The sequence below is a fragment of the Leucoraja erinacea genome, chromosome 28, assembly GCF_028641065.1.
Source record: "Leucoraja erinacea ecotype New England chromosome 28, Leri_hhj_1, whole genome shotgun sequence".
Lineage (NCBI taxonomy): Eukaryota > Metazoa > Chordata > Chondrichthyes > Rajiformes > Rajidae > Leucoraja > Leucoraja erinaceus.
The window spans coordinates 22,744,473-22,772,455 of record NC_073404.1 but is presented as its reverse complement, the minus strand read 5'-3'; the positions used below and the strand labels follow the sequence as shown (position 1 = coordinate 22,772,455).

The following is a 27,983-nucleotide window of genomic DNA, read 5'->3' as shown; positions in this document are numbered from 1 at the left end:
GATTTTTTAAAATTAATATCTTCATATTCACTACTGGTTTTTGTATGAGCAGTGAAAATAATTATTACAGCACGTTTTTGACAGTTTGTGAATAAATAACTTTTTCTATGGACAGCTAAATATCAGATTGAAGTGCGAAAGAATTCCATTAATTCACAGTTACTTGTAAAATGAACAGCAAAGGCACTAGCATTTAGTGTTGTAACTGGGAATTATTAGTAACATTTCCCATTTAGTGTGGCTATATATGCTCAGTGACCCGAATACACAAGTCTGTGCCAGTACTCAGTTATATTTGCAATTTCAAGCAGTGTTAAATTTCCTTTATAAAACAAAATACACAAGTACATTGAAAACATTGTGCTCAATTCACGTCTTGGCTCTGGAATGCAGGTAGATCATCAAATTCACTTGCGGACCAGGCAGTTTTGTGCATGCTAGAGTTCTTCCAAAAAGGCCACTTGTGTCTTTGCAGTTACACTCTGTAAATTAAGCTGTTGAATGAAAGGGGAAAACTAAATATTGGTAAATTGTTGAGAGATTTTTTAAACTAACTTTAAAATGTATTCATGAACAACATATCCAAGTATTGCATATCCAAGTCAGTCTGAAGAAGGGTCCCGACCCAAAATGTCACCTATCCATGTTCTCCAGAAATGTTGTCTGACCCGCTGAGTTACTCCAGCACTTTGCGTCCTTTTATGGGCAACATATATGGCAAATAACAAATAGAAAGATTAAGTTAAGTGAAACATTTGAGCGAACGAATGAATGAAGCATATGTAACCACCATACAAATCCTCCGAAATCTATTCTCAACATTCAATCTAAAAGGCAAATGGTATGCTGATCTTTTAGATTTGGAAACACAAATAAAGATGTTTTCTACAATTATATTGGGCCTTGATGAGAGTACTTGGAATATTATGTGAAATTTTATTCTCCTAACTGAAAAAAAAATATTGTTTTTATATATGAAAATACATTGTAAATTCATTAACCTCTTTCCGGGGACAGCGGTTACTCTGAATGGAGAGATTAAGGATACTTGGCTGAAAATTTCCCATAGTGTAGAAAAATGAGAACAGATCTCAGTGAAGCTTACAAAGTTCTTGCAGTGTTTGTCATGTTGGATGCAAGGCAGACCTTACACCCGCCTGAGAAGTCTAGAACCAGGCCATTTAGGATTAAGATGAGGAGAAGCCTCTTCATGTAAAGTGCGGTGAACTTTGAATTGACCTTCCTCAAGTCGTGTCAAACAATGTTTAGAAATCTATTGATCTGTTAGGGTAAATTGATGTGCAGATAGCATAGGAAAATGGCTTTAAGGAAGGGCAGCACATTGAGGCAGCTGGTAAAGCTGCTGCCTCACATTGCCAGAGACCCGGGTTCAATCCTGACCTCAGGTACTGTCAAGCGTGGAATCTGCGCAATCTCCCTGTGATATCACGAGTTTAATCCGGGTGCTCCGGTTTCCTCCCACATTCCAAGAGCCACCGGTTGTAATTTAACTGGCTGCTATAAATTGTCCCTTGTGCGTAGGGAGTGAATAAGAAATTGGGATAACCTACAGCATATTATATGGCTAACAGTGTTAATGGGTTAAAAACATGCTTCAAATTTATAGAGCAACGTTCTGAAAGTGTACATTAGTTGTCATCTGGAATGTGAGATAATTTGACATTCCCAGGATTGTCATGATATCCAATTTCAATTCAGTGGGAGTCAATAGTAAATTAGGTGGAAGAAACAATAAGTTTTGAATAGTAATCAGTTTGAAGATACGGGTTTTTGAAAAAATGCTAGGTAGGTAGAATAGTGTTACAAGAATCCTAAAAAGGACAAACACTAACTGGAGGATGTAGGTGGCATCCATCTTTTGGCTTCTTCCTATCTCACAGATCATATTCTACTCAAGAACACCTTTGTTATTTACCAGTGAAGTGACATGGTAGTGTGTTCTTTAATTATATAAGACAAACACGTTATGTTGATTGAATATATGTAACTTTTATTCTATTTTAATAATGCAGGGAAATGTTTCACCTCATTGGTTGGCTGACCCTGGCCTAAATTACCATCTACCTATTAATTTGAACAATATTCATCTATGTTATATCTGAATATACATCATAAAAGAAAACTCACATTACTGAGTGGTGTGTAAGCGTTATCAGAGAATTCCATAGTTGCATTGGTAGGGATGCCCATGTTAGCTTGTCGTTCCTCCAGTTTCAGAGCCTCAATTTCAGTTTTGAGCTCCTTCAACTGCTCTTGTAGGTGTTTGCTTTTTTCCATATATTCCACACTAAGACATCAAAAAAATAACGTGCAAATGTAATTTGACTCTTCAAAACTGCAAGAATCACAAGAAAAAAGTGAGCCAGATTGTTTTTACTGTTTTTTAATCCTACAGTGGTCATCAATATAATGTGGGCTTTGTATCTCTGGGCCTTTGGTCTAGATTAAGGTATCCCTTCATGTTACATTCCAAACAAACTGAAACAGCATCCATGAGACGCTGAGCTAGGTAGGATTTAACCGGGGGGGGGGGAGATAGGATGGAGTCAAGGTATGTGGAAATAAATTCGGTGGGACACGATCAGGCAGAAACAATGGGTCTACCAGGACAGTCAGGTTTGTGGATTTTGGGGAGAAGGTAAAATCAGGTCGTGCGGGGCTGGGGAACGATGAGGTTGGAGGCTTGGGAGGGCAGGGAGCCGGAAGTGATGAAGTCAGTGATAGTGTTAGAGATCATGGCCTGGTGCTCGTCTATGGGGTCATGGTCCGAGGATAAGTAGGATGAGGTGTCTGAGAGTTGGCGCGTGGCCTCAAACTTGTAGAGATCAGCGTGCCAGACTGCCACTGCACCTCTCTTGTCGGCAGGTTTGATCACCCAGTCTGGGTTGTTGCAGAACGAGTGGAGGGCAGAACGGGGGGGGGGGAAGAGGTGAGAGTGAGAAAGGGGAGTGGAGAAGTTGAGGCGGTTGATGTCCCACCGACAGTTTAAAATAAAAAGGTCTAAAGCAGGTAGATGGCCATGCGGGGGAGTTCAAGAGGAGGGGGTACCCGTTGGAGATGGGAGAAGAGGGGGGCGAGGTTATATAATTTGATGCTTTGCAATGTTAGGCATTCTTGGGAGGATAGTATTGGAGATGGAAGTGTAACAACGTACCGTTCTCGTTCTATCTCCATGGATAGTCGCTTCATATCAGTATCCTTGAAATCAAATTTAAAAGATCCGGATTCTAAATTAAGATCACCAACATCAGCAGGAGGATGAGCAGGATATGAAGCAATAACCTATGGAAAAAGATTTAAAAATTCTGACCTCTGCATTAAGGATTGGTCAGAATACTGCAAAACAAATTCAGTCAAAAAAAAAAAAACTTCTGGCATCAAATATACTAGTTCATAGAAGGCTGGGTTAGCACCCCCGTCTGTGTCTTTCGTGTGAAAGTCACCCAATAAAGCTACAGAAAGGCTTAATGAACCACCATGGTCTAAAAATCCATCAGGCGAGAATGAAATGCTTGGAGAAGGAGAAAGAGGTGCCTTGAACCTGGTGAGACGCAGGAGGAGCCCGGCCAGGACTCACCCCACAGAGCCCAGTCCCTACACGCACTAGAATCTCCCAACCCCTGAAAAGTAATTATTAAGATGGCTGATCCGTGAGCGGTTGCTGCTGGAACGCAAGTCGCGGCCTGATCAACCCCGGCTGGGTCGCCTGGGCGAGGGTGTCTGATGTTGTGAAACCGGAAACACCCGATGACCCCAGGTCACATCACTGTGGATGCGTCCCAGCGCATCTAGAAGATGTATATTTTTCACACTTTTATTCAGAAATTCAATAAAAATAACCATGTGAGAAACATTAAAATGTTACCTCTTTTTTTAATTAATTAAAAGAGCAAGGGCCAAACAAAGGTAAATGGGACCAGATTGGATCAGCATCTTGACATGAACTAGTTGGGAAGAGTCTGCTTCCATGCTCTACAGCTATTATCTCCATGACTTCAACATTTTTGCAAGTACTCATATTGGGCACAAGGATTTAAACATACATGCACATAAAAAAATTTTACTCTTAAGTTCATGATTTTGCATTTACCGGATAACTGGGTTTTGTAATCTCCAGCAGTCTGTGCTTGGCTCTTCTCTCTGCCTCTCTAGCTTCATTTAGATCTTGCTTTAGTTGTTCTGCTTCCTTAGACCTGAAATAAGAATTTTTAAACCAAAATTGTATTATTATACAATTCCATCAGTGATGCGGCACACAGCTACGGTATTCCTTCGAGGAATGGTGAAGAAAATGTTCCTGGCTTTGATTGTACCCACGGATGGAGAGGAGGGGGCAAACAAATTGACATGTAATCCTGAGCCACTCTCACGAGCAAGAAAAACATGGGGGAAATGGAAGGTAAGCTTATTAGATCATTGTAAACAGATAATTTATACTGAAGCTGTCTAAGCTACTGGCAGATCTACCTCAAATGTCAGACATCACATCAGACCTCCTCAATCAATCAGGAGGAATTTTTGCCCAATGCCAGTAAAAGGTTTGGCCCACGTAGAAAACTTTCAAATGGAAAGCATTTCTTCAAGTGAAGTTATAGTACTACAAGAGGCACAGTGCACTTGCAATTCAGTGGTTTTGCAATCACCATTCTAGATATTCAAGACCAATAAAGATGTTCGGAAGTATTTGATTGTTTTCTAGCCACTAATTCACTCATTCACTTTCTCTCGTTTTCAAATTTTGATCTCTCTTGAAACAACCTAATCAACAAAACGTGTTGAGAAAAGAATGCTGGTAAAAGAGTAAACAGAGTATAGACTGACCGTTATAGGATATGTCACATAATTTTTTACATTTAATACTAAATGATTTAACTAGAGGTTTGGTATTCTCTGTCTGATGATACTGACTTCAATAAAATTCATTTATCCTACAGACTTCCAAACTGCAGGCTAACCAACCTCCTCTCCGATTCCTCCACTAGCTTAACAGCTATCAACTCTGCTTCTCGCATCTTCTGTTCCATGAGACGCTTCTCCTCTTTAGTTTTTAGGGCTGTGACTTCCAACCTTTGTCGTTCCTGTTCTGCCTCTGCGGCTTTCTGAGCAAGTAACTTGGCCTCCTCCTCTGCAATTTGTGCCTTCTCAGCAAGTAAATCGGCAGTCTCCTCTGATCGGATCTAGTAAGAAGCATTAATTTATGGAATAATTATCAGTATGCAACAATGTTTAAACCACATCCAAGGTCTATTTTTTTTTTTTTTTAAAGATCATAGCACATGCATTGTTAAAACTGATCACCACTAACCAGAAGGTTTTTGTATGAAATAGTTCAGTGCTACTATTCATTGTCTATTAGGTTGAGAAAGGTTGTACCAATACAATATTTCTGCATGGGACTTGCCATACTTAGATTACCTTTGTCTTCCGTGTTTGTATATTTTTTGGCATTCTGTACGTGTTCCACACTTAAGAAGATATATTGAACTTACCAGTGCCTCATTTGCTAGTCTAGACTCGTCTTGTAATTGGTAAAGTCGTCTCTCCAAATCTTCTTTTGCTCGTTCAGCCTCTTCCCTCAACTTTTTTTCTCTGGCTAATCTTTGGCGTTCCATCTGAAATAACAATAATCCATCTTTAAACAAAAAAATGCTGCTGTCACATCAATGCACCAATATTAAATTGTATCACGTACATAATTTTACATAGAATGGACTAACCTTTTTTCTAGCCTTTTCTTCTCTAGCTTGCGCTTTCATCTGCTGAACTTCAATTGAATCTACTTTCCTTCTTCTCATGAACAGGTCATGATTTTCAATACACAACTGCAGAATCTGAAAACAGGCAGAGGACGTGTTATTGCATAATTCTGGTACAATTAAATAAGTTTCTTCAAGTAACATGGACTTGCAATAGATGACCATTTTCAACAAAAGCAACTTACTTTCTTTTTATAGGAAGTGCTGTGGAAAGTGAGGAATATTAATAAACTACAGAAAAAAAGATTGGTTGCTTGAACCCATCTTGAAGTAAGCCACTGTTTCAAAATATATACCTAATTACAAAATTCATATTCAATGCAAATTCAAGTCTTAACACATTACACATTAATTTTAATGCGCTTCTAAGATCGAAAATGAACCAAAGTTTATATCTTTATTATTGTGATACATTTAAAACAATTTAATTCTTTAAATTATATATTTTTTAAATGCTATTTTTCAATCCCCATTAATATTGAAATGTTCCAAATTTCTTTATAACAAGCATTTTTAAATTATCCCCAAAACCTTTTACTCTGGTACAAGGAAGATTTACTCTGTTAATAAATACTTTCACAACTTTAGTTAGGAAAATTTTAAATGCTGGCTCCTGGGAGAACAAACTCCCTGGAAAATACTTTAAATAACTTGATAAGGACTCGGCCAAAACCATTCAAGAAAAGAGACATAAAATGCTGGAGTAACTCAGGGGGAAAGGCAGGTTCTCTGGATAGAAGGAATGGGTGACGTTTCAGGTTGAAACCCTTCTTCGGAAAACAAGACTGCAATTAGTGTAAAACCATTACAAACTCAGTGATTCTGTTAAACTGCATTTCAAGATTTTGAGGTAAGACGAAGTAGTGTTCCTCAAACTTACGTTGGACAAAACCAGAGTACATTAAGTGCACACTAAAGTGTCAAACCAATTTGGTGTGCCAACTACCATTTCGCAATGGTGAGCAGACTGAATTGCCATGTCAGTGTTTGGCCTATCCACCACAATGCCAGGTCAAAAACTCTTGATTGAAATTAGAAACATGAATAAGGTCATAAGGAATAGAATTAGGCCATTTGACTCAACAAGCCCCCCCCCCCCCCCCCCCCCCCCCCCCCCCCCCCCCCCCCCCCCCCCCCCCCCCCCCTCGGCTCCACAACCCACTGGGGTGGAGATTTCCATAGATTAATCACATTGTGTGTTTTCATTGCAGCTTTCCAACATCTGCACTCTTACGCTTCAACTTTTATAAACATGAACAGAGCATAAATTAAATCTGAAATAAGCATAATCAACTGCAGAGAGGTTTGATATTATGGGGCAAGGTAGAAGCTGTTAGTTTAAATTAACACAGGAAGATAAACTTACCAATTTATTCACACGGAGCTGTGACGAGTAAAATTTGAAAACCTCTGCCTTTTTGTCCAAGGGTTTGATAGTAAACTGTAAAAGTAAGGGTAAGCTTTAAGTTTAAATTTGGCCAGTCCATAGATTATGAAGCTTCCAACAGTTTAGAAACCTTTGCTTTGAATTAATTGCATCTTTGAAGACATCAAGAAGCCAGTATATTAGCTGCACCTCTAATATGTTAAGCATTATTTACATAAAAGTGATATTGTAAGCTATTTCATTGCTTGTTTGGAATCAGATACGCGCAAATTAGAGGCCAGAGATTCCAAATTAAGTTACCCACACACATTTTGTGACAATTTTTACGAAATGTGCAGACTATATTTCATTTAATTTTTCAATGGTTAAGCGAGGAAAACAAATCACAGAAGAATTAAGATAAAAGAAACAGGTAGATAACAAGGTAGACATAAATGCTGGAGAAACTCAGCGGGCGAGGCAGCATCTATAGAGTGAAGGAAATAGGCAACGTTTCGGGTCGAGACCCTTCTTCAGACTGATGTGAGGGTGGGGGGGTGGAAAGAAGAAAGGAAGAGGCAGAGACAGTGGGCTGATGGAGGGCTGAGAAGGGGAGGAGAAAGCAGGGACTACCTGAAATTAGAGAAGTGAAATGGTCATACCGCTGGGGTGTAAACTGCCCAAGCAAAATATGAGGTGCTGCTGCTCCAATTTTGCGTGGGCAGTTTACACCCCAGAGGTATGAACATTTACTTCTCGAATTTCAGGTAGTCCCTGCTTTCTCCTCCCCTTCTCAGCTCTCCCTCAGCCCACTGTCTCCGCCTCTTCCTTTCTTCTTCCCCTCCCACCCCACCCTCACATCAGCCTGAAGGGTCTCGACCCGAAACGTTGCCTATTCCTTCGCTCCATAGATGCTGCCTCACCCGCCGAGTTTCTCCAGAATTTTTGTCTACCTTCGATTTTCCAGCATCTGCAGTTCCTTCTTAAACATAGGTAGATAACAAGATATTATTATTTTGCATTTATTTCCATTCGTCATGGTGACAAATTTAGCTTTCTACATTAAACAATCTCCCTCTTTATGACCCACATTCCAAAGAGAGCAACCTACACAAAGTGTAAATTAATAGCCAAAATGATTAACAAACTAACAATTTGAAAAAAAATATCATCACGATCATAAAGTAGACTCAACTCTTGATCCATGGAGAAAAAAAAAAACTTGCATTCCAATTCAACTGACCAAATATAGAGACTTTCTGAAATAGTTAAAATCAAGCGATGTAAGAAAACAGTTTTACTTATTATACCTACAGGCATAATGTGTAAAGAGTGTACAATAAAAAGGATTCTAACGTACAGAATTTTAACAAATAAAAAGACAGTAAACAATCTGAAAATCTCTCTACCTCTTTTTCACTGTAGGAAATATTTCTGATTCCACTCCATGCGAATGACTTCTTAGATGACAGCTTGTTGTCAGGGATGTAGATATGAAGACCAAGTGCATCAACTCCAAGTAGCAAGTCGGTGTCCCTTTTATTTTGCTTTTATAAATTGTAATTAAAGTTACATTGAAAATATATACAATTTATAGTCAAACCTTTTAAAAGGAATACATATAAATGGAAAATTAAATTCAAATAGTCTACTCAAAAGTTCTGCCGAAATGTGTTTAAACAGAAACATTAATTTTCCAATAAACCAAAATGATCTTTTCTGCCATTTACTTTTTTTATTTTACACCTCCAAGACCCATATTTTGTGTAGTAATGACTACTGTATGGTGTGGGCATCGTTGTGAATTTTTATTATTTATTAATATGTAGCTTCCATAGAAAGTTGAACATTCTTGTTTTCTAGCTTTTCTAATGGAAGTATCAATTCACTATTATGCCATAAACACATCAGGAAGGTACTGACCCTTCCCTGTCAAGTTGGAGGGTCAGTACTCATTATTGAATTTCAATTGTAACCTGGTGCTCCGCAAAAGCAACTTCAGTGTCACTGACACTAATTAAATAAACATTCTGCTTGAACAAGTGAAGACCTGAATAGCAAATTACAATTTCACAGAAAGGTTATGGCAGTGAAAGCCATCATGTTGCCTTAAGTATGTAGCAACCATGAAGGCAATCCCACTGCCCTGCTTTTAAAACTGCATTCCCTAAAGTCTCTTAACTCTTTTGCTTATATCTTCATTCTATGACTGTTTGGATAGTGGGAACATTTTGTCCTATCTTGTCAGCTGATACAATTTATAATTTGAAATATTCAGATAATCCTTGTAGCCCTCCAGAACAATTTCAGCTTTACAATCTCCAGGCTATCCACAATATAAAAGACCCTCATCACTGGAATCATTTTGTTACATCACTTTCACAACCTCTCCAAAGTATTTACATACTAACTGAAGTGTTGTGCCCAAAACGGAAAACATGCTCCAATTGTGGCTGAAGCAGTGTTTTAAAGAAGGCTCATCATGGCTTCTATTCTGCTATTCCTATACCTCCTTCTAAAATCTGGAATTCCATGGGTTACTTTAACTATTTTCTCAATCAGTTTTGTTCAATTGTTCTAGTATTCTTCAGAAGGTTAACATAACCACTTACCAATTTTCCAATCAAAATGCAGCACCCCACTTTTCTCAGTATTCAATTATCTCTGCCACCAATCTGCCCATTCTAAGTGCCTGAATATATATCTTTACTACTTTCCGTGCAGTTCTTAATAGTCCAAATATATGTCACCAACAAATTTAGAAATTGTCCTGACATCCAAGTCAGGTCAGTAATAGTACATATACTACAAAAAGCAATGGTCCTCTGGGGATCTCCAATTCCCTTTCCCTATTCCTTCCCGTTTCCTGTTACTTAGGCACTTTTATCTATGATTACAGCCCTTTTTATTCCATGATCTTCAATCTTTTTGACAAGCCCATTATTGAAACTTTGTCAAAGACAATTTGGAAGACCATGCATCCCATTTCAATGTATATTTCCTGCTTTGTGTTCTTCAAACTATCACATTGGTTAATTACCTGTTCAAATTAAAGTCAAATTTTTGATCCAGCATTCATTTTGATTATTCCAAACTAGAAATTTTGTTGGGGTCAAAATCACTACCTATTGGTTCTACAGCAAAACAGAAAACATGGAAACCAACTCTTCCAGTATCTTTGACGGTTCATAAGGAACATTCAGCACACTGTCATCCCCCTAAGATAGTTAATATGCATTAATATTCCTATATGCCACTTTGTTCAGTAATGCCATTTACTACATAATGGCTGCACTGAAAGCATTCCATTGAAACAGAGATAAACAACAATTTCAAAGCTAGACCATCTTCTTCGTAAAAAGCCCACTTTAAGATCAAGCAAAAATCCTTTTTAATTTTGAGTGGTTTTTTTGCCCAAATTCATATACCCATTATGATTACAATATTGCAAAATACTTACTGTGATTGGGAAATAATTTACTCCGTACATTTCTAGGTCCTGCGCAATCTTCAAATATTCCATTTCAGCTTCGTCTCTGTCAAGTGATTGGGGAATAAGTGAAAAGGGAAATTAGTGCATGTGGTTTTCAGCATTATAGCAACATCATTTTCACCATTAAAAAGAATCATAGTATTTAAGAATTGTATATGTTTCTATAAGAGTCCCTCTCATCCTTCTAAATTCCAGTGAATACAAGCCGATTTCATAAAATCTGATTTGATGTAGTAAAGCTTACCTGGCGATTCCCCTGTGCTCAGCATACCAGGCTGTTATCTTTTCTTCCCACATATCTGCTGTCATTTGATATTGTTTAAGAACCTAAAACATGCAGTGTAAAATGTAAACTGTAATTAGTGAATAGTATTAAAATTGTTCCCAAAACAATTCTCGGGTTCAATGTTGCATGCATTAAAATAGCAGACTAAAGAATTGTCGCATGTTCAGGGTTGGCATTCTGTGCAAAATGGTAAAATGACAAGTTGTAGCTCAAACAGGGGACAAATATATGGATTTGTTAGCCAATGGAACAGAGCAAGATTAGGTTTTCAACTTGAGAGGCAGCGGGGCCAGTTCCATGCCATATCTCTACAATAAACTGAACTCCTTTCATTCAGTAATTAATATTCAGTAGTTTTGCCTTCAGTCCCAATTTCTTAGGAACCACATTTCAACATGTAAAAATAAATAAAGGTTTATACTCGAAACTCTTCGAGTACACTAACTCATTACAAAAGTAGCAAATGTAGACCATGGGAAGGACACTTTTAAAAAAAAATAGTAATTCGTTAGGATCAGAATTGCATTTCCCAAAAGGACAAGAGATTCAGCAGTAACAAGGCTGGATGAATATTTACAGGAAAAGATATTACAGGGCAACAGGGAAAAATAAGGCGAGCAGGATTAATTGGCCAGTTCTACCCAAGGTGACAGTTGGCCTCATGCCACACAATAATCAATCCTTTTATTTCTATATACAATGAGAACATTGTTGGTCAATTTATCAGGAACGGGTTAGTAATTTTGATTATTTAATTTTATATACTTTTATCTTGTATTAAAGCTCATCTTTTTTTACATAATCTCTACGGTAATGATAGATTAGTAACAACCGCATATAATAAAAAAAATTATGTAGCAAGTAACAGAAGTAAGAAGCTTCGCTGAATGTTGCCACACTTACTCTTTTTGGTAGTAGTTCATCCTGAGCCAGGAAACCGGGTTTATGAAAATTTGGATCATAGTCACCATACTGTAAAAAAAAACATGGATACAAAATAGTTTAAAATCACAAGCAAAGAAGTAACGTGTTTAATGCTGGCACAGATAACCCTCGCTACAAAGGACCATGGGAGGGGGGGTGAGGAATTGGGACAGGTTGTCCTCTATAACTGAGTAAGCACTTCGCTCCAACCGCCTCATGGCCACTTCGTGAAATAATGAGTCGTTTTCAAATACAAAGTTCTTTTTAACAGCTAAAAATGTATTTTTGTTATGGCAAGCTAAAAATACTAAAGGCTGTTTGTTACATTGTTTAATACAGTAACGCTTTAATAAGTGTTGATCAAACCAATGACTTGCCAATTTTAATGGCCTCCCACAGTGTAGCTAGCAGCCCGTCTTCTTAGAGACAGAATGCCCGCTATAACCAAAATCCATAATATCAAGAGTAGACTGATCACTATTTTCTGTGGATTTTAATTATTACCATGCATAGTATGATTTAACTGGATAGCACGCCAAGTTTAGTTTCACTGTATCTCGGTGCTAATAATAAAGCAATACAAATCGTTCTCAATTATAAGTAGATAGATAAGAATGCACAAGTACAAATATCTTATCAATTAATAATATGTTTTGGCATATCAGCATATTTAAATTAACAGTCATCTACAAAATAAAGCCATGAAATATTTTTTATTGTAAATGTGATTTTAAAAGACCTTGCCAATTAAAAATAGACAATTCTAAATGACTCACTCCATTGCCCAAGTGAAGCTGGGAGAATCCAATTCTGCCAATATCCATGGGGGGCAACCTTGTGCAAATTTGTAGACAAAGGAGCATCAGCATGGTTGGGATAGACACAGCTAAAGCTCCCACACTGATAGGTAGCCAACACCAAGCTCAGAAGCATCTTTGGACAAACCCATTTCCTTCACCTTGCAGTATCCAAGAAAGTTTCCTGGCATCAGTCCATGGCCCAAAATTATGCTCCCTGTGGATAAGGGGAACATTAACAGCTAGCTGAGCCAGGCTGTGTTGGCCACTAGCCAACAGTTCTGTACACAACCAATGATAAAGTTTCCATCTTGCCTGGTCACACTATCAAGCCCACAGAGTTCCTCAAGCCACTGAGTCCAGTGGTCAGAAGTGCTCTGTATGGCTCCTCAGTTCTTTTACATTAAACAAAACTCATGGATACAGCACAAATTAAATAAGATTAAAGATAAGATAGGCATTCCAGTGTGCAGGGAAACATTTGCAGTTCTTCTACGGGCACCAAACCTTTGCTTGAACAGCATAAGATGCCAGCAGAACAGAAGCCTCGGGGGAACAGTAAATCTCCTCATCCAAAATCTGTTTCTTCACCTATAAGGGAAAAAAAACATATTTAATTCATTAAAGTATCCATTTCGCAAGCATATGACAATTTCATTCGGGCTTTTAATTATATGATACTGTCGGGCAAATACATTGGGACAAAGTGGCTCACTAATTATATGAAGAATCCAATATGAACCAACATTCCAATTGGTGCCCGATATGAACCAACATATGGCGACACGGTGGTGCAGTGGTAGAGTTGCTGCTTTACAGCATTAGAGACCCGGGTTCAATCCCGACTACAGGTGCTTATCTATCCACACTACAAAAGATGTGCAGATTTGTAGGCTAATTAGCCAAGTATAATTGTAAATTGCCCCTAGTGTGTGTAGAATAGTGTTAACGTAAGGAGACGTACATGGGCCGAAGAGCCTGATTCCGCGCTGTATCTCTAAACTAAACCATATAATTCAGTATCATTGCTCCATCTGCAGAAGTTGATTTGAAAAATCCTCGATGTTGTATTTAATTCATGCATATAAATATTCAGCGCTGAATTAACTTTATTTTTAAATATTTAAAATTAGGTTTAGTCCAGACAAAGTTTATTCATTTGAAAGATTTTTTTGTTTTACTATTTCCTCACTAAGATTTAAATACTTTCTCCACTCTGACCCTAAATATTTAGTCAACAGATGAATGCACACTCTATCAAAATGTAATTATACGCCTGAAACTAGCTCCTCTGCCAGCTGTGACTTTCCTTACCATTGACTGCCTCATGACGAGGCATCATAAACTCTGCTTGGCCCATTATGATCAGAAAATAAATTCTGTTGTCCACAAACCAAACTCTTCTGTAACATATCACTGTTTATGTTACTATTCACACTCAAGCATCATTTTCTAACAGTTTCAGATGGATTCCCAAACAAATAAACAATGTATTTTGATAACATCATAAAAGTAACTGGCAGGAGAAATGTGAACACAAACCTGCAGGAAAAAAAGGTGCTGGGTGATTTCTTGGACAAGTTCTTCTTCCACTTTCTCAGGATAAAATTTAGCCAGGAAGTGAAATGTAATTGGATCCTCCTTCGGTACCTCTTGATCCAGCACCTGTTTTTGTGATAGAACAAGAAATAAATTCCCTGATTCATGTAAAGAGAAACTCCTACCATTGGTGGATATCTCAAACTTTAACTACTATCAATATGAAATTGAAGCTGAAATTGTCTTTCTCAAAAGCAACATTATTGCATAACTTGTATGTTAAAGGTTTGACACAATAATTCAGCACATTCATGAATATCAAAATTCTATATATCAGCTTTCAAAATTAGCAGAAGGCAATTAAGTAAAAGTAAAAGAAAGTGTGAAATATACATTCATTCTTGGTCCCTCTCATACACATATCCAAATAGATATCTTTGAAGAAGGGTTCCGACCCAAAACATCACCTATCATTGTTCTCCAAATGCTGCCTGACCTAAGCAGTTTGTGTCTTTATGTGTGACCCAGCCTCTGCAGTTCCCTGCTTTTAGGTATCTTTGAAAACTTCTCAAGCAGTGGGGAATTTTCAGCTGGTAGCATTCTGGCAGGTAGGTTTGCCACTGCTGGACGGGTGGTTTTAAACTGAATAAGGTGGGTGGGGTGTCAAATGGGACAGTCGAGGATGGAGTTAAAGGGAAAGGGTTTCTTAAATGTGTGAGCGTAGAGACAGAGGGGTGTACAATGAGGGTAGAAGCAATAGGTAGCAAGGTGAAAAGTAAAAGTGGCAGGCAGACAAATCCAGGGCAAAAATCAAAAAGGGCCACTTTTCACCATAATTGTATAAGGGCTAAGAGTGTTGTAAAAACAAGCCTGAAGGCTTTGTGTCTCAATGCAAGGAGCATTTGTAATAAGGTGGATGAGTTGAATGTGCAGATAGCTATTAATGACTATGATATAGTTGGGATCACGGAGACATGGCTCCAGGGTGACCAAGGCTGGGAGCTGAACATCCAGGGATATTCAATATTCAGGAGGGATAGACAGAAAGGAAAAGGAGGTGGGGTAGCGTTGCTGGTTAGAGAGGAGATAAACGCAATAGAAAGGAAGGACATTAGCTTGCAGGATGTGGAATCTATATGGGTAGAGCTGCGAAACACTAAGGGGCAGAAAACACTAGTGGGAGTTGTGTACAGGCCACCTAACAGTAGTAGTGGAGTTGGGGATGGCATCAAACAGGAAATTAGAAACGCGTGCAACAAAGGTAAAACAGTTATAATGGATGACTTCAATCTACATATAGATTGGGTGAATCAAATTGGCAAGGGTGCTGAGGAAGAGAATTTCTTGTAATGTATGCGGGATAGTTTTCTAAAGCAACATGTGGAGGAACCAACGAGAGAGCAGGCTATTCTAGACTGGGTATTGAGTAATGATAAAGGGTTAGTTAGCAGTCTTGTTGTGCGTGGCCCCTTGAGCAAGAGTGACCATAATATGGTTGAGTTCTTCATTAGGATGGAGAGTGACATTGTTAATTCAGAAACAAGGGTCCTGAACTTAAAGAAAGGTAACTTTGAGGGTATGAGACGTGAATTGGCCAAGATAGACTGGCAATTGATTCTTAAAGGGTTGACGGTGGATATGCAATGGAAGGCATTTAAAGACTGCATGGATGAGCTACAACAATTGTTCATCCCAGTTTGGCAAAAGAATAAATCAGGGAAGGTAGTGCATCCGTGGATAACAAGGGAAATCAGGGATAGTATCAAAACAAAACATGAAGCATACAAATTAGCCAGAAAAAGCAGCCTGCCAGAGGACTGGGAGAAATTCAGAGTCCAGCAGAGGAGGACAAAGGGCTTCATTAGGAAAGGGAAAATAGATTATGAAAGAAAACTGGCAGGGAACATAAAAACTGACTGCAAACGTTTTTACAGATATGTGAAGAGAAAAAGATTAGTTAAAACAAATGTAGGTCCCTTGCAGTCAGAAACAGGTGAATTGATCAAGGACATGGCAGACCAATTGAATAATTACTTTGGTTCTGTCTTTACCAAGGAAGACATAAATAATCTGCCGGAAATAGCAGGGGACTGGGGGTCAAATGAGATGGAGGAACTGAGTGAAATCCAGGTTAGCCAGGAAGTGGTGTTAGGTAAATTGAATGGATTAAAGGCCGATAAATCCCCAGGGCCAGATAGGCTGCATCCCAGAGTACTTAAGGAAGTAGCCCCAGAAATAGTGGATGCATTAGTGATAATTTTTCAAAAATCTTTAGATTCTGGAATAGTTCCTGAGGATTGGAGGGGAGCTAATGTAACCCCACTTTTTAAGAGGGAGAGAGAAAACGGGGAATTTCAGACCAGTTAGTCTAACATCGGTAGTGGGGAAACTGCCAGAATCAGTTATTAAAGATGGGATAGCAGCACATTTGGAAAGTGGTGAAATCATTGGACAAAGTCAGCATGGATTTATGAAAGGAAAATCATGTCTGATGAATCTTATAGAATTTCTCGATGATGTAACTAGTAGAGTGGATAAGGGAGAACCAGTGGATGTGTTATATCTGGACTTTCAGAAGGCTTTCGACAAGGTCCCACATAAGAGATTAGTAGACAAACTTAAAGCACACGGTATTGGGGGTTCAGTATTGATGTGGATAGAGAACTGGCTGGCAGACAGGAAGCAAAGAGTAGGAGTAAACGCGTCCTTTTCACAATGGCAGGCAGTGACTAGTGGGGTACCGCAAGGCTCAGTGCTGGGACCCCAGCTATTTACAATATATATTAATGATTTGGACGAGGGAATTGAATGCAACATCTCCAAGTTTGCGGATTACACGAAGCTGGGGGGCAGTGTTAGCTGTGAGGAGGATGCTAGGAGGCTGCAAGGTGACTTGGATAGGCTGGGTGAGTGGGCAAATGCATGGCAGATGCAGTATAATGTGGATAAATGTGAGGTTATCCACTTTGGTGGCAAAAACAGGAAAGTAGACTATTATCTGAATGGTGGCCAATTTGGAAAGGGGGAGATGCAACGAGACCTGGGTGTCATGGTACACCAGTCATTGAAAGTAGGCATGCAGGTGCAGCAGGCAGTGAAGAAAGCGAATGGTATGTTAGCATTCATAGCAAAAGGATTTGAGTATAGGAGCAGGGAGATTCTACTGCAGTTGTACAGGGTCTTGGTGAGACCACACCTGGAGTATTGCGTACAGTTTTGGTCTCCTAATCTGAGGAAACACATTCTTGCCATAGAGGGAGTACAGAGAAGGTTCACCAGACTGATTCCTGGGATGTCAGGACTTTCATATGAAGAAAGACTGGATAGACTTGGCTTGTACTCGCTAGAATTTAGAAGATTGAGGGGGGATCTTATAGAAACTTACAAAATTCTTAAGGGGTTGGACTGGCTAGACGCAGGAAGATTGTTCCCGATGTTGGGGAAGTCCAGAACAAGGGGTCACAGTTTAAGGATAAGGGGGAAATCTTTTAGGACCGAGATGAGGAAAACATTTTTCACACAGAGAGTGGTGAATCTCTGGAATTCTCTGCCACATAAGGTAGTTGAGGCCAGTTCATTGGCTATATTTAAGAGGGAGTTAGATGTGGCCCTTGTGGCTAAAGGGATCAGGGGGTATGGAGAGAAGGCAGGTACAGGATACCGAGTTGGATGATCAGCCATGATCATATTGAATGGCGGTGCAGGTTCGAAGGGCCGAATGGCCTACTCCTGCACCTATTTTCTATGTTTCTATGACTTTATTTACTAAGTTTGTTTGTAAAACATCGCTTCAAAGATATTTTGAAGACCTATAAAATATATCATTAGCAGCATGGAAATGTTTGGAGCAATCATTGGACTACTCAAACTTAACCACATCCGTATACTCAATAGATGCTGCCTGCTCCTGAATAATCCTTCACACATTTCTGTTTTCATTGTATTTCCACAATTATTTTACCTCTATCAATTGTTCGTCAATTTATGACGCAAAGGCAACCAATATTCAAGCTACATCGTCTCCTGGCTTGCAGAACCTGACGGCTGGTGTTTATTTGGCCAGTATTAAACATGGTTCAATAAAAATAACTGGTCTATTCAAATCTATTACTTGGGTAATAAATATTTATAAACTACAATTTCAAATATTTAGAAATTATAATTCATAACTACTTACAGTTAATTTTCCTAAGGTTTGTCAAAATGCAGCCATTTTAAAATGAAAGTTTTAATATACTATTAATTTTTAAGCATCTAGTCATCTACATATTCAAAAGTTTAAAAATTGCAATCAATGCTCTTGATACCTCAGTTTTAGACATTTCAATGTAATAATATTTCTAAATGTTCTTGATTTCTGGAAATAATATTCATTTTAAACCAAATAAAAACTTGATACAAACCCTCTTCTCCGGTTTTAACCATGCAAATGTATCTTTTACAATGAATTGCAGTCCAAAGAACCAGGTTTCCCGTAATCCAATTGTTCGACACACCAAGTCAAAAAGGTCTTTTCCTTTCCACTTCACCTGCAATACAAAATAAAACACATATCTCAATTTGCTCTTCAATATTAATAGTTCATGCATTTCTTGGCCTGGACAATATAGTTTTGGGTGACATTATGAAAAGATAAAATGGCTAAAGCACCCACAATAGCTCAGGTGAACAAGGGATTCAAGTTCCCAGATGTTGATGGCAGGATCATTCTCCACACACACACACAGTCAACAGGAGAGGCCTGTTGCTGTTTGCCTTTCCAAGCTCATGCAAACTCCTCACATCTTACAATCACTCCCAACACTAGCACTGAAATCGCCAAGTAATATGGGCTTATTGCTTACAGGAGTTGACTTCACCAGAAAGTGAAGGTTCTCACAAAATGCCTCCTTGTCATCATCACTGCTGGTCAGGGTAGGAACAGAGGGACTGACGATGCTAACGTGTCAGGAATAGGTGATGAGGAAACGACGCTTCATGACACATCTGTTGACACCGACAAGTAACTTGGGAAGCTATTAAAGGAATGTTGCGTAGGTGGCACATCTTCATTTTCAGATTTGTCTTTCCAGAAAAAGGTGTAGCCCAGTGTTTCTTCATCAGCATATTATATCTCACCAAGAGCAGCAGTACCGATCCTACAGCATGCTGGCTACGAGGGCTGTTCTTCACATACATAAGTTCCACATACAACAATTTGGTTTAATGTCTTGTTTCAACCACTGAAAGGGGCCAACTGCCATCCATAGTCTGCTGGCCAGTTAATTATTGTTAGGAGAGCAACATTGGAAACATCTTCTCCTGTCCTTTCCCTAACTGGGGTGAGCAATGCTATCTCTAAAAAGGGCTACTCTGATGCCCAATATGCTGGCGATCTTCATTACTAACCCGTGTTACACCAAATCAAGGGTACACTATCCAATAGCAACTCGTATTTATCAACTCTGCTGGAAAAAATGTTTGGATGATCAGTAAGACCAAAACTAGTCTTGGCCAATATAAACAATCCCAGCATTGAAATAGCTTGGCACTCATCATAGGAAAATATTATTAAACATTGCAAATATATGAACAATACACCAGCATGAATCATGCAGCCTTCAGGAATGATAGGGGAACATAAAAAAGTATTGAATATGTTAAGGCTCATAATGCAGCAGCCAAATTGATTTTATTAGAAAAGGACACGTTCGTAAATAAATGATGATACCTTTTGTTATTGAAGTGCCCAAAACAAAACTTAAACTAGGATGAGAAGTATTCTCAAAGAACTTGAGGATATTTTTAGGCTGGCAAGAGTTTAATGGTTCATTGGTACTTTACTGTCACATACAAGATACAAGATACATTTAATTGTCATTTGGACCCCTTGAGGTCCAAACGAAATGCCGTTTCTGCAGCCATACATTACAAACACATAGACCCAAGACACAACATAATTTACATAAACATCCATCACATCGCTGTGATGGAAGGCCAAATAAACTATCTCTCCACTGCACATTCATAGAGTCAAGTCAAAGCCCCCGGCTGGCGAATTGTACCGCGGATTAAAGCCACGGTGGTCTACACCGGGTGAAGAGCCCCCGGCGTGACATCGCAAAATTCCAGAAGGAGCTAAAATACCCCGCAACTTTTTCCCCTGATCTCCCTCCAGGGAGCCGCGGGCTCCCGGTGCCGCCCGTCCACAGACCTATTGGATCCAATTTAACTAACAGCTAACACAGCAGCGCTGAACTGAAAAGTCGGCAAGAGTCCCCGTATTCCTGTTGGAGGCTCTTCAAAACGGAGAGACGATTGGGTCAGTGCAGGGAGAGACTTTTACAATTCATTATTACAATGACAATTCAAGCTAAGGAACCATCCAGTGCATTTTGACAGATATTTCATTATTACTGCACAACCATAAATCTTATTTGGTCTCTGGATGCTTTCAAGAGAGAGCTAGATAGGGCTCTTAAAAAATAGCAGAGTCAGGGGATATGGGGAGAAGGCAGGAACCAATTTAACTAACCTAACACAAGTGAATGAAAAAACGTATTTAATCTTCAAAATGAGAGCATTCAATTTTACAATTCATTATTACAATGACAATTCAAGCTAAGGAACCATCCAGTGCATTTTGACAGGGATGATCAGCCATGATCAGATTGGGGAATGGCGGAGCTGGCGGGGTCGATTGGGGAGGCCATGATCACATTGAATGGCGGGGCTGGCTCGAAGGGGCAAATGGCCTACTCCTGCAACTATTGTCTATTATATTAATTTTTTTTTTGTAAATCTGAAGACCAGTTATGCTCCTCAGGAGACCATTTGACCAAACTCTTGCAACTGCACTTGGCAACATCTCATCTCAATGAGATGGCTATTGGTTCAAGCACCACTCCAGGGTTGTGAGCATTATCTCTGGGTTATACTTCAATATTGAAGAGTGTAACATTTCAGAAATGCCATATTTCAGATTAATTAATGAACAAGAGTTCGACAATCTCATTAAACATAAGATTCATTTGCGATATTTGAAAAAAAAAAAAAATAGAACCTTTTCACAACTTAAATCAAGTGACTCACATTCAACTACATACAATTACAACTGCCTGCAACAGAGTAGTAGATCCAACATCTGATTTCCCACTGTATATTACTTTACACTATTCAGTGGTTGAATTTGCCTAGATAACAGCACTTACATCTAAAACTTGGAACAATCCAAGGACACTAAATGTCAAAAAAATATCTAAATACTCTTTCTTACCTCACAACTGAATTCCATTTCTGCATCCATGGTAATAACCTTAACTTTAAAGGTTTTAGGTTGTTTTTTCTTTAACCCCATTATCGACATTTTGCTTCCAAATCCTTTGATGATATTCCTTCAAGGATATTTTTAAACCTAGCAAGAGAAAGCAATATTAATGGCATGTGAACCATTGAGACAATTTATAAGAAGTCATATATCTGTCTATTTATATACAGCGGCCTCTCTTCACATGGTCTCCATAAACTCCAGGATGTACACAAGCAACCCTCCTGTTTTCCCTCCTTCATTGATATCCCTTACCCAGTTTTCAAATAAGTTGTAGAATGCCAAATTTCTACTCTACAAACATACCTATATTTTGTTGAATATCAGTTATTTCCTTGCATGAACATATTAAAGATTGGGCGATCAAACGACTGGATTTTCCCCAGTAAAAAATTATGCCCAAAATGACCAGAGGCAGAAGTTAGAGATCTAGCATGGAAACAGGCCCTTAGGCCCATTGAGTCCACGCTGACCATCAATTATCTGCACATTCGCTCTATGTCCTACACACTAGGAGTAACTTACTGAAGTCAATGAATCTACAAACATCTTCGGAATGTGGTAGGAAGCCGGAGTATGAACTTCAGTCTGAAAAATAGTCCCAACCAAAAATGTCACATATCCAATGTGCTCCAGATATGTTGTCTGACCCACGGAATTACACCAGTACTTTGCGTTCTTTTTTGTAAACTAGCATCTGCTGTTCCTTCCTTCTAAGCTGTTGGAGAGGATTCTTAAGGATAGATTTTAGTCCCGTTTAGATATTGGGATGATTAAGGACTGTCAGCATGTCTTTGTCCCCAGCAGGCCATGTCATACAAATCTGACGAGTTTTTTTTTGAGGAGGTAACAAAGTTGATTGATGAGGGTAGGGCAGTGGATATTGTCTGCATAGCCTTTACTAAGGCATTTGACAAAGTCCCTTAAGGTAGGCTGATCCATAAGAGTAATGTTTCTGGGATCTGCAGTGCTATGGTAGTTTGGATTCTTAACTGGTCTACCAATAGGAGAGGGTAATGTTTGAAGGATGTCACTCTGGTTATGCCTGTTCCAGAAAGAGTAGAGGGAACAAGAGCAGGAGATTATGGCAAATGTTGACTTCTTGGCTGCAACTGGAATATTACTAGTTGGCTTCTGATGACTATGGTATTATATTGGAGAGTTTCAGTATGATTAAATCTCCTTTTATTTAAAAATATTCTATTTCAGTAATATATTATAATACTATAACATAGCTCCCATCTCAAATATCATGCAAGCGGAGACCATTTGTGTTCATTAGGTTCGGTAAAGAAGCAGGTGGTTTATCTGAGTGGTGGATTACTCCTCACTGTGCTGACGTTTCATCCCTTACTTATTTCAATTCAAACAAAATTGCCTGTCTGGATTTCCATTCCACAATTCTTTTCCAACATTTGTTTTGTTATTTGTTAACATTTAAAAACGTGGGAAGTGCATTAAAACTCTAAAATTAAAACATCGGAAGTGCATTAAACCCGTTTGATGGATTGCATTAAATGAAATATAATGGATCAACTGGAAACACACATGCACACAGAAGGGGAGGGGGGGGGGGGGGGGGGGGGGGGGGGGGGGAGACACTTTCAAGAAGCCAAACAACTTTTTAAAAAGTTTAGTGGGCATTTAACATTACCGGTCGGTGCTAACATTTTTTTTCCTCCAATGATCCAATTAAAATGCCCAGTCAACAAAGGAGATTGCCCACGGCTACCTCGACTACCTATAATTACATGGCGACCCCACTATCACTGCACTACAAGTTCGAAAGAACCATGCCGACTAATTTTTACTCGCGGAAATTTTTTCAGCACGATGAAAAATTTTCCTCGGTCAAACTGAGGCCGCGGGTAATGCCGGAACATCTCTCGAGCGTGAAGGAGAGTTACAGTGACCTCCTAGGATCATGTGTCGACCATGCTGCGAGTTTGTGGCGAGCGCAAACTCTTCCAAACCCGCAAATTAGGTCGCCATGGTGGGACAAGCCCTTAAGAATACAGAAAGAATTCCAAACAACAGCTCAGTTTAATAGGATGAAGACTCAAATCCCAGACCAGGATCTGAATACAATTTAATGCAAGACAGCTGCAATGTTGGAGATGACGCTTTCTGGGTGAAAAATCATACTCCATCGACTAATCCATGTGGATGAGAAAATCTTTTGCTGAATTATTTAAAGATGGGGTAGCATACCAAATCTGTGCTTTGAAACATAACTGACAAGTCTCTTTCAATTCATATGTAGCTAGCTGAGCTGAGGCGGTGGTGGCCCGACTCGCTGAGGTGGTGTTCCAGCTTTCGGCAGTGGCCCGAATCGGAGCAGAGACAGCGGCGACATCACTTCGGAGGTCCGCTGGACTGGAGGGCGGCATCTTCGGCCTGGATCCGCCTCAGAGCAGAGGGAGTACAAGGAGGGAAGAGACAGAGACTAAGACTTTTGCCTCCATCACAGTGAGGAGGTGCTTGGTGAACTCACTGTGGTGGATGTTCATTTGTGTTTATTGTATGTTTTGTTATTTATTATTATATGTATGACTGCAGGCAACGAAATTTCGTTCAGACCGAAAGGTCTGAATGACAATAAAGGAATCTAATCTAATCTAATCATGACGTCTTTGGAAAGACCTTTAAACGTATATATCATGGATTAACAATACTCTGCACGAGATTACACTTTTCCCTTCATTGAATGAACAGAATAATTGTGTGTTTTTCTGATTACCATGCAATGGACCCATAAGACTACAAAGGAGCTTTTCATCAGAAATTTTACTTCAGAGCTCTAGACTTTATTCTTCAGAGTTGCTAGACTTGATTTGGCCAAGTTAATTTAGGGATATGAAACATATGCAACTGGCCACTGAGACGTTACATAATTATGCCCCCGCCAAATTATTGATAAATCCATTGTTTTACAACAATAGTAATGCACTACTTAGCTGTTCATTCTGTTGGTTCTGTCCAATTGCACAAGAAAGGTATAATCCTGAAATCCTACCCAACCTTGCTCACACATTAACAGGATGGAATGGGGAACTGATGGGAATAGATAGATACACAAAATCTTGAATCAAGCATGCAAGATTTTTGTCCAATAAAAACCCATCGTGACTTACAACTATGTGGGCAGGGGTTGCATCCCACAAACTTAAATTGTTACGTTTTAAAGATAAATATTCAGTTAGTTTGTAACAGACACTAAATAATTTCAAAAGCTCCATGCACAGGTCTGAGAAGTTAGTTCCTGGTCGCCGCAAAACAGGGTTTGAGGGATAGTTTGTTATGCGATAGTTTGTTATGCGATAGTTTGTTAATAGAACAATTATGAAAATTATCCAAGTTAACTCTTTGCAAATTATCTGTTCATTCAAAGTCCCTGTCCAGATTCAATGGACGATTCCAGATTCCTGTTAATAAAGTGAATTCAAATCTCATCACATGATGCTTTCCACAACCCAATGAATGGAGTAGGGTCCCTCCATTTCATTGCTTAAAACAAAGTATCATGTAATTAGGTATTGAATTAACAATAAACATTGAAATGACAATAAAGGTATTCAATTCAATTCAATTCAATTGAATGGAAACGGTTCCACTCCAGAAACCCGAGGTGAAACACTTGGAAAACAAATAATGCTCAAGTCAAGAAGAGATGGGGTGAAAGATGGTCAGAAACAATCCTGCTCAAATGGAAAACCCAACATGGAACGCAGCAATTTGAAAACGTAATTATTCTGTTCATATTTTTCCTTAAAATTAAATGCTAATCCCAAAACCCATTTCGACTCATGAACAATATTGATAAAGCATTAGAACAATGGTCTAGAATATTATGTAATTGCTTTGGGGTTTTAAACAAAATAAGCTCCAAAAGCACAAGCTGGCAAATATCAAAGCGATCAAGCTGATGTGGGAAACCTCATGATTTTCATGTCCAAGAACAAAGTTGAAAGATTCTTGGGGGTCTAAGAATGAATTGTGTTCCATGTTTGAGGCACACAACAAGTCAAGCAGCCTTTGAAATCAAGTCATTCTTTTTGGCTTCATAAGACTGATTTAAAAGGCAGGAAATGTTGAATTATATTATGAAAAGCAGTAAAACACAAATCCCGCATCAAACTAAACTGTGTTGTCAGAGGACTGTAGTCAAAATACAGTATTTAATGTGGCAATCAATAGTCGAAGATACAACTGACTCAGAATAGCAAACATAATTGCCTTGTCATAAGTTTGAATAGTGAGTGACTCTAGAAATCAGTTTTCGAATTGGCTAAGAAAAAGAGTCAAGCAAATCCAACATATTACTTCAAAATTTGAAAGATTTACAAGGGGTGGGGACAAAGATATTTAAAAGGATAACATCTGGGGTGATATCAATAAAGAGTAACAAAGACTAGAAGACCTTTCAAGAGCATAGAATACACACCTGCATTCACAGATAACATTAAATTAGTCAATTGAGAACTAGATATATTTAAATGGGTGATTTTATGATTTTTTATTGTGGATCAATTAAATTAAAATGAACTTAATAGTCATCATTCAATTATGTACTGTGGTGTGACTGTGGAAAAACCGTGGTATTACAGTACTTTCTCTTTGAAATGGGTTTTTTTGCCAGCGTCCTGTGTGCAGATAAACAAGGCCTTCATTGATTACTTGTAATGTATGGACTGGTGCGAAGGTAAACTAGAGCAGACATTATTTGTCTTTAAAGTGGATTTACTTCAAGTTTGAAGGGTTAGCTGCCTCTTACTCGGTAATTTATTTGGCAACACAAACCAAAGAAGCAATGAGACTAAAACGTTAATGGTGGAAAATATGCACCGATCACCTTTCTAATCATTAAAAATAGACAGAAAAAACTGGAGTAACTCAGCGGGTCCGGCAGCATTTCTCGAGAGAATGAGTGACGTTTCGGGTCGAGACCCTTTTTCAGACTGATTCTCTAATTGGAGATACATTTCCACGAGTGGAATTAACATTGGCGATAACAAAATAAACATTAAAAATAACAACATTCCTCTAAAAGGATTCAACGTTCTGGAGGCCTAACTGTTGTAATGCAGTGCTTTCACACGGAAACTAACAGTAACTTTCCCAAGTAATCCGCAGATATTGATTAATGGTTGTTTCGTTGATTTAAGTATAGTTTGTGTTGTGTTCAGAGGACTCACCGTCGATGGAGGCCCAGCCAAAGTTGAGCCCCGGACTGGAGTTGCAGCGAGTCCGCACGATACGCCACCAGCACCGGCCTTAAGGCGACGATGAACTGCACAGCAACCCCACTAACAGGGACATACGTCGGTTAAAACAGCCGGGAAGCGGACACTGCCAAAGATTATAGAGGAGCTCTATAATCTTTGGACACTGCTAGCTGGGTAAAGGGGAGGGAGAGCCACCGCTGCACAACGGAACACCGAATGGCGGAGCGCGCCCTCCAGTGAGGATGAAGCAACTCGCAGCAAAACTTCGCACAAACCAAAGATACTAGAGGAGTATCTTTGGCACAAACCCTCCCTTCATCAGACGCGGCACCGCGCAAAAACTCCGCCCCCCTCCACGCAAACTTCTCCCTTTCCCCTCCCACTCAAACAAACTTTCCCCATTCCCCTCCCATTCAAACAACCTTTCCCCTCCCATTCAAACGAACTTTCCCCTCCACATAACAGCTCCCAGCAATCCCCCCCCTCCCCCCCCCCCCCTTAAAAAACAAAGAACTCCATTCAAAACCCACCCAAATGCATTCACACAAACTGGAAACATACCCACCGCAACATTTCTGTACCAAAACACATCTCCTTAACACACCCCCGCGAAAGGCAATATTATTGAATGAAATATTATTCACTAACCCACAGAAACATGTTATATCTTCCACCCTCATAGCTCTACAGAAAGCTCAAAAAGCCATAAAAATATGGTTGTAATGTATTATGCTAGTCTGTTTTTTTTCCCCATTTGCCTGCCACCTTAATTCTGCATCCTGCTTCAACATTTGCTTTAAAAAAAAAGCATAATATAGGCTCAATTAATAACATTTCATCTTTCACTGGACATTTTGTAGCCTTTCACATTTAATATGTTCAACAATTTCATTGAAATATGTAAAATTTTTGAATTCTCATTTCTAGTTGATGCTTTTCCTGTTTTGTTAATTTTAAATAACTATTCTCCTTCTCCCAGTCTCCCATGCTTCAGACAGCCCCTTGCTATTCATTCATCCGTTCTCCATGCTCTTTCAGATTGTACCCACACTGTCAGATCAATGTCAGTGTTTGAAGAAGGGTCCTGACCCGAAATGTCATCCGTCCTTTTTCTCAAGAGATGCTGTCTGACCCACTGAGTTACTCCAGCACTTTGTGTCTATCTTCTGTCAGATCTTTGCTTGTATTTCCTTCTCCAAAATCAACCCCATCTTTCGTCTCCAATTTAAATTTAGCCAGATGAGCCAGTGGATCAAGCGCAGCCAGTGGC

At 39.1% G+C, this 27,983-nt stretch overlaps 1 protein-coding gene across 4 annotated transcripts; it reads right to left on the bottom strand.

The window, feature by feature from the left end:
• Positions 1-84: 84 nt before the first annotated feature.
• On the bottom strand, positions 85-27,022 carry nf2b (NF2, moesin-ezrin-radixin like (MERLIN) tumor suppressor b). Of its 4 annotated transcripts, none has more exons than XM_055658040.1 (18): positions 26,684-27,022; positions 21,438-21,575; positions 18,586-18,711; positions 14,186-14,308; positions 13,151-13,234; positions 11,826-11,894; positions 10,881-10,963; positions 10,604-10,679; positions 8,553-8,690; positions 7,144-7,218; positions 5,739-5,852; positions 5,511-5,633; positions 4,981-5,198; positions 4,112-4,214; positions 3,176-3,303; positions 2,149-2,308; positions 638-696; positions 85-494 (listed from the first exon to the last, which is right to left on the bottom strand). In XM_055658040.1, exons 2-18 carry the CDS (start codon positions 21,525-21,527, stop codon positions 476-478), a joined length of 1,788 nt encoding a protein of 595 aa, XP_055514015.1. In that variant the 5' UTR covers positions 21,528-21,575; positions 26,684-27,022; the 3' UTR covers positions 85-475. The 4 variants fall into 4 exon arrangements, with proteins under 4 accessions (XP_055514015.1, XP_055514018.1, XP_055514016.1 ...); XM_055658043.1 differs by having other exon boundaries at positions 626-696; positions 26,684-27,021; XM_055658041.1 differs by having other exon boundaries at positions 85-696; positions 26,684-27,021.
• Between the last annotated feature and the right edge of the window lie 961 nt (positions 27,023-27,983).

Bases quoted from the DNA above. Each gene is read 5' to 3' on its own strand.
- nf2b (XM_055658040.1), bottom strand. From the start codon at position 21,527: ATGTCGATAATGGGGTTAAAGAAAAAACAACCTAAAACCTTTAAAGTT. The intron at 13,235-14,185 runs GTTTGTGTTCAC...TTTCCCTTATAG, and splicing joins AGCACCTTTTTTTCCTGCAG to GTGAAGAAACAGATTTTGGA. The intron at 7,219-8,552 runs GTAGAGAGATTT...TTACTTTTACAG, and splicing joins TTTCCTACAGTGAAAAAGAG to TTTACTATCAAACCCTTGGA.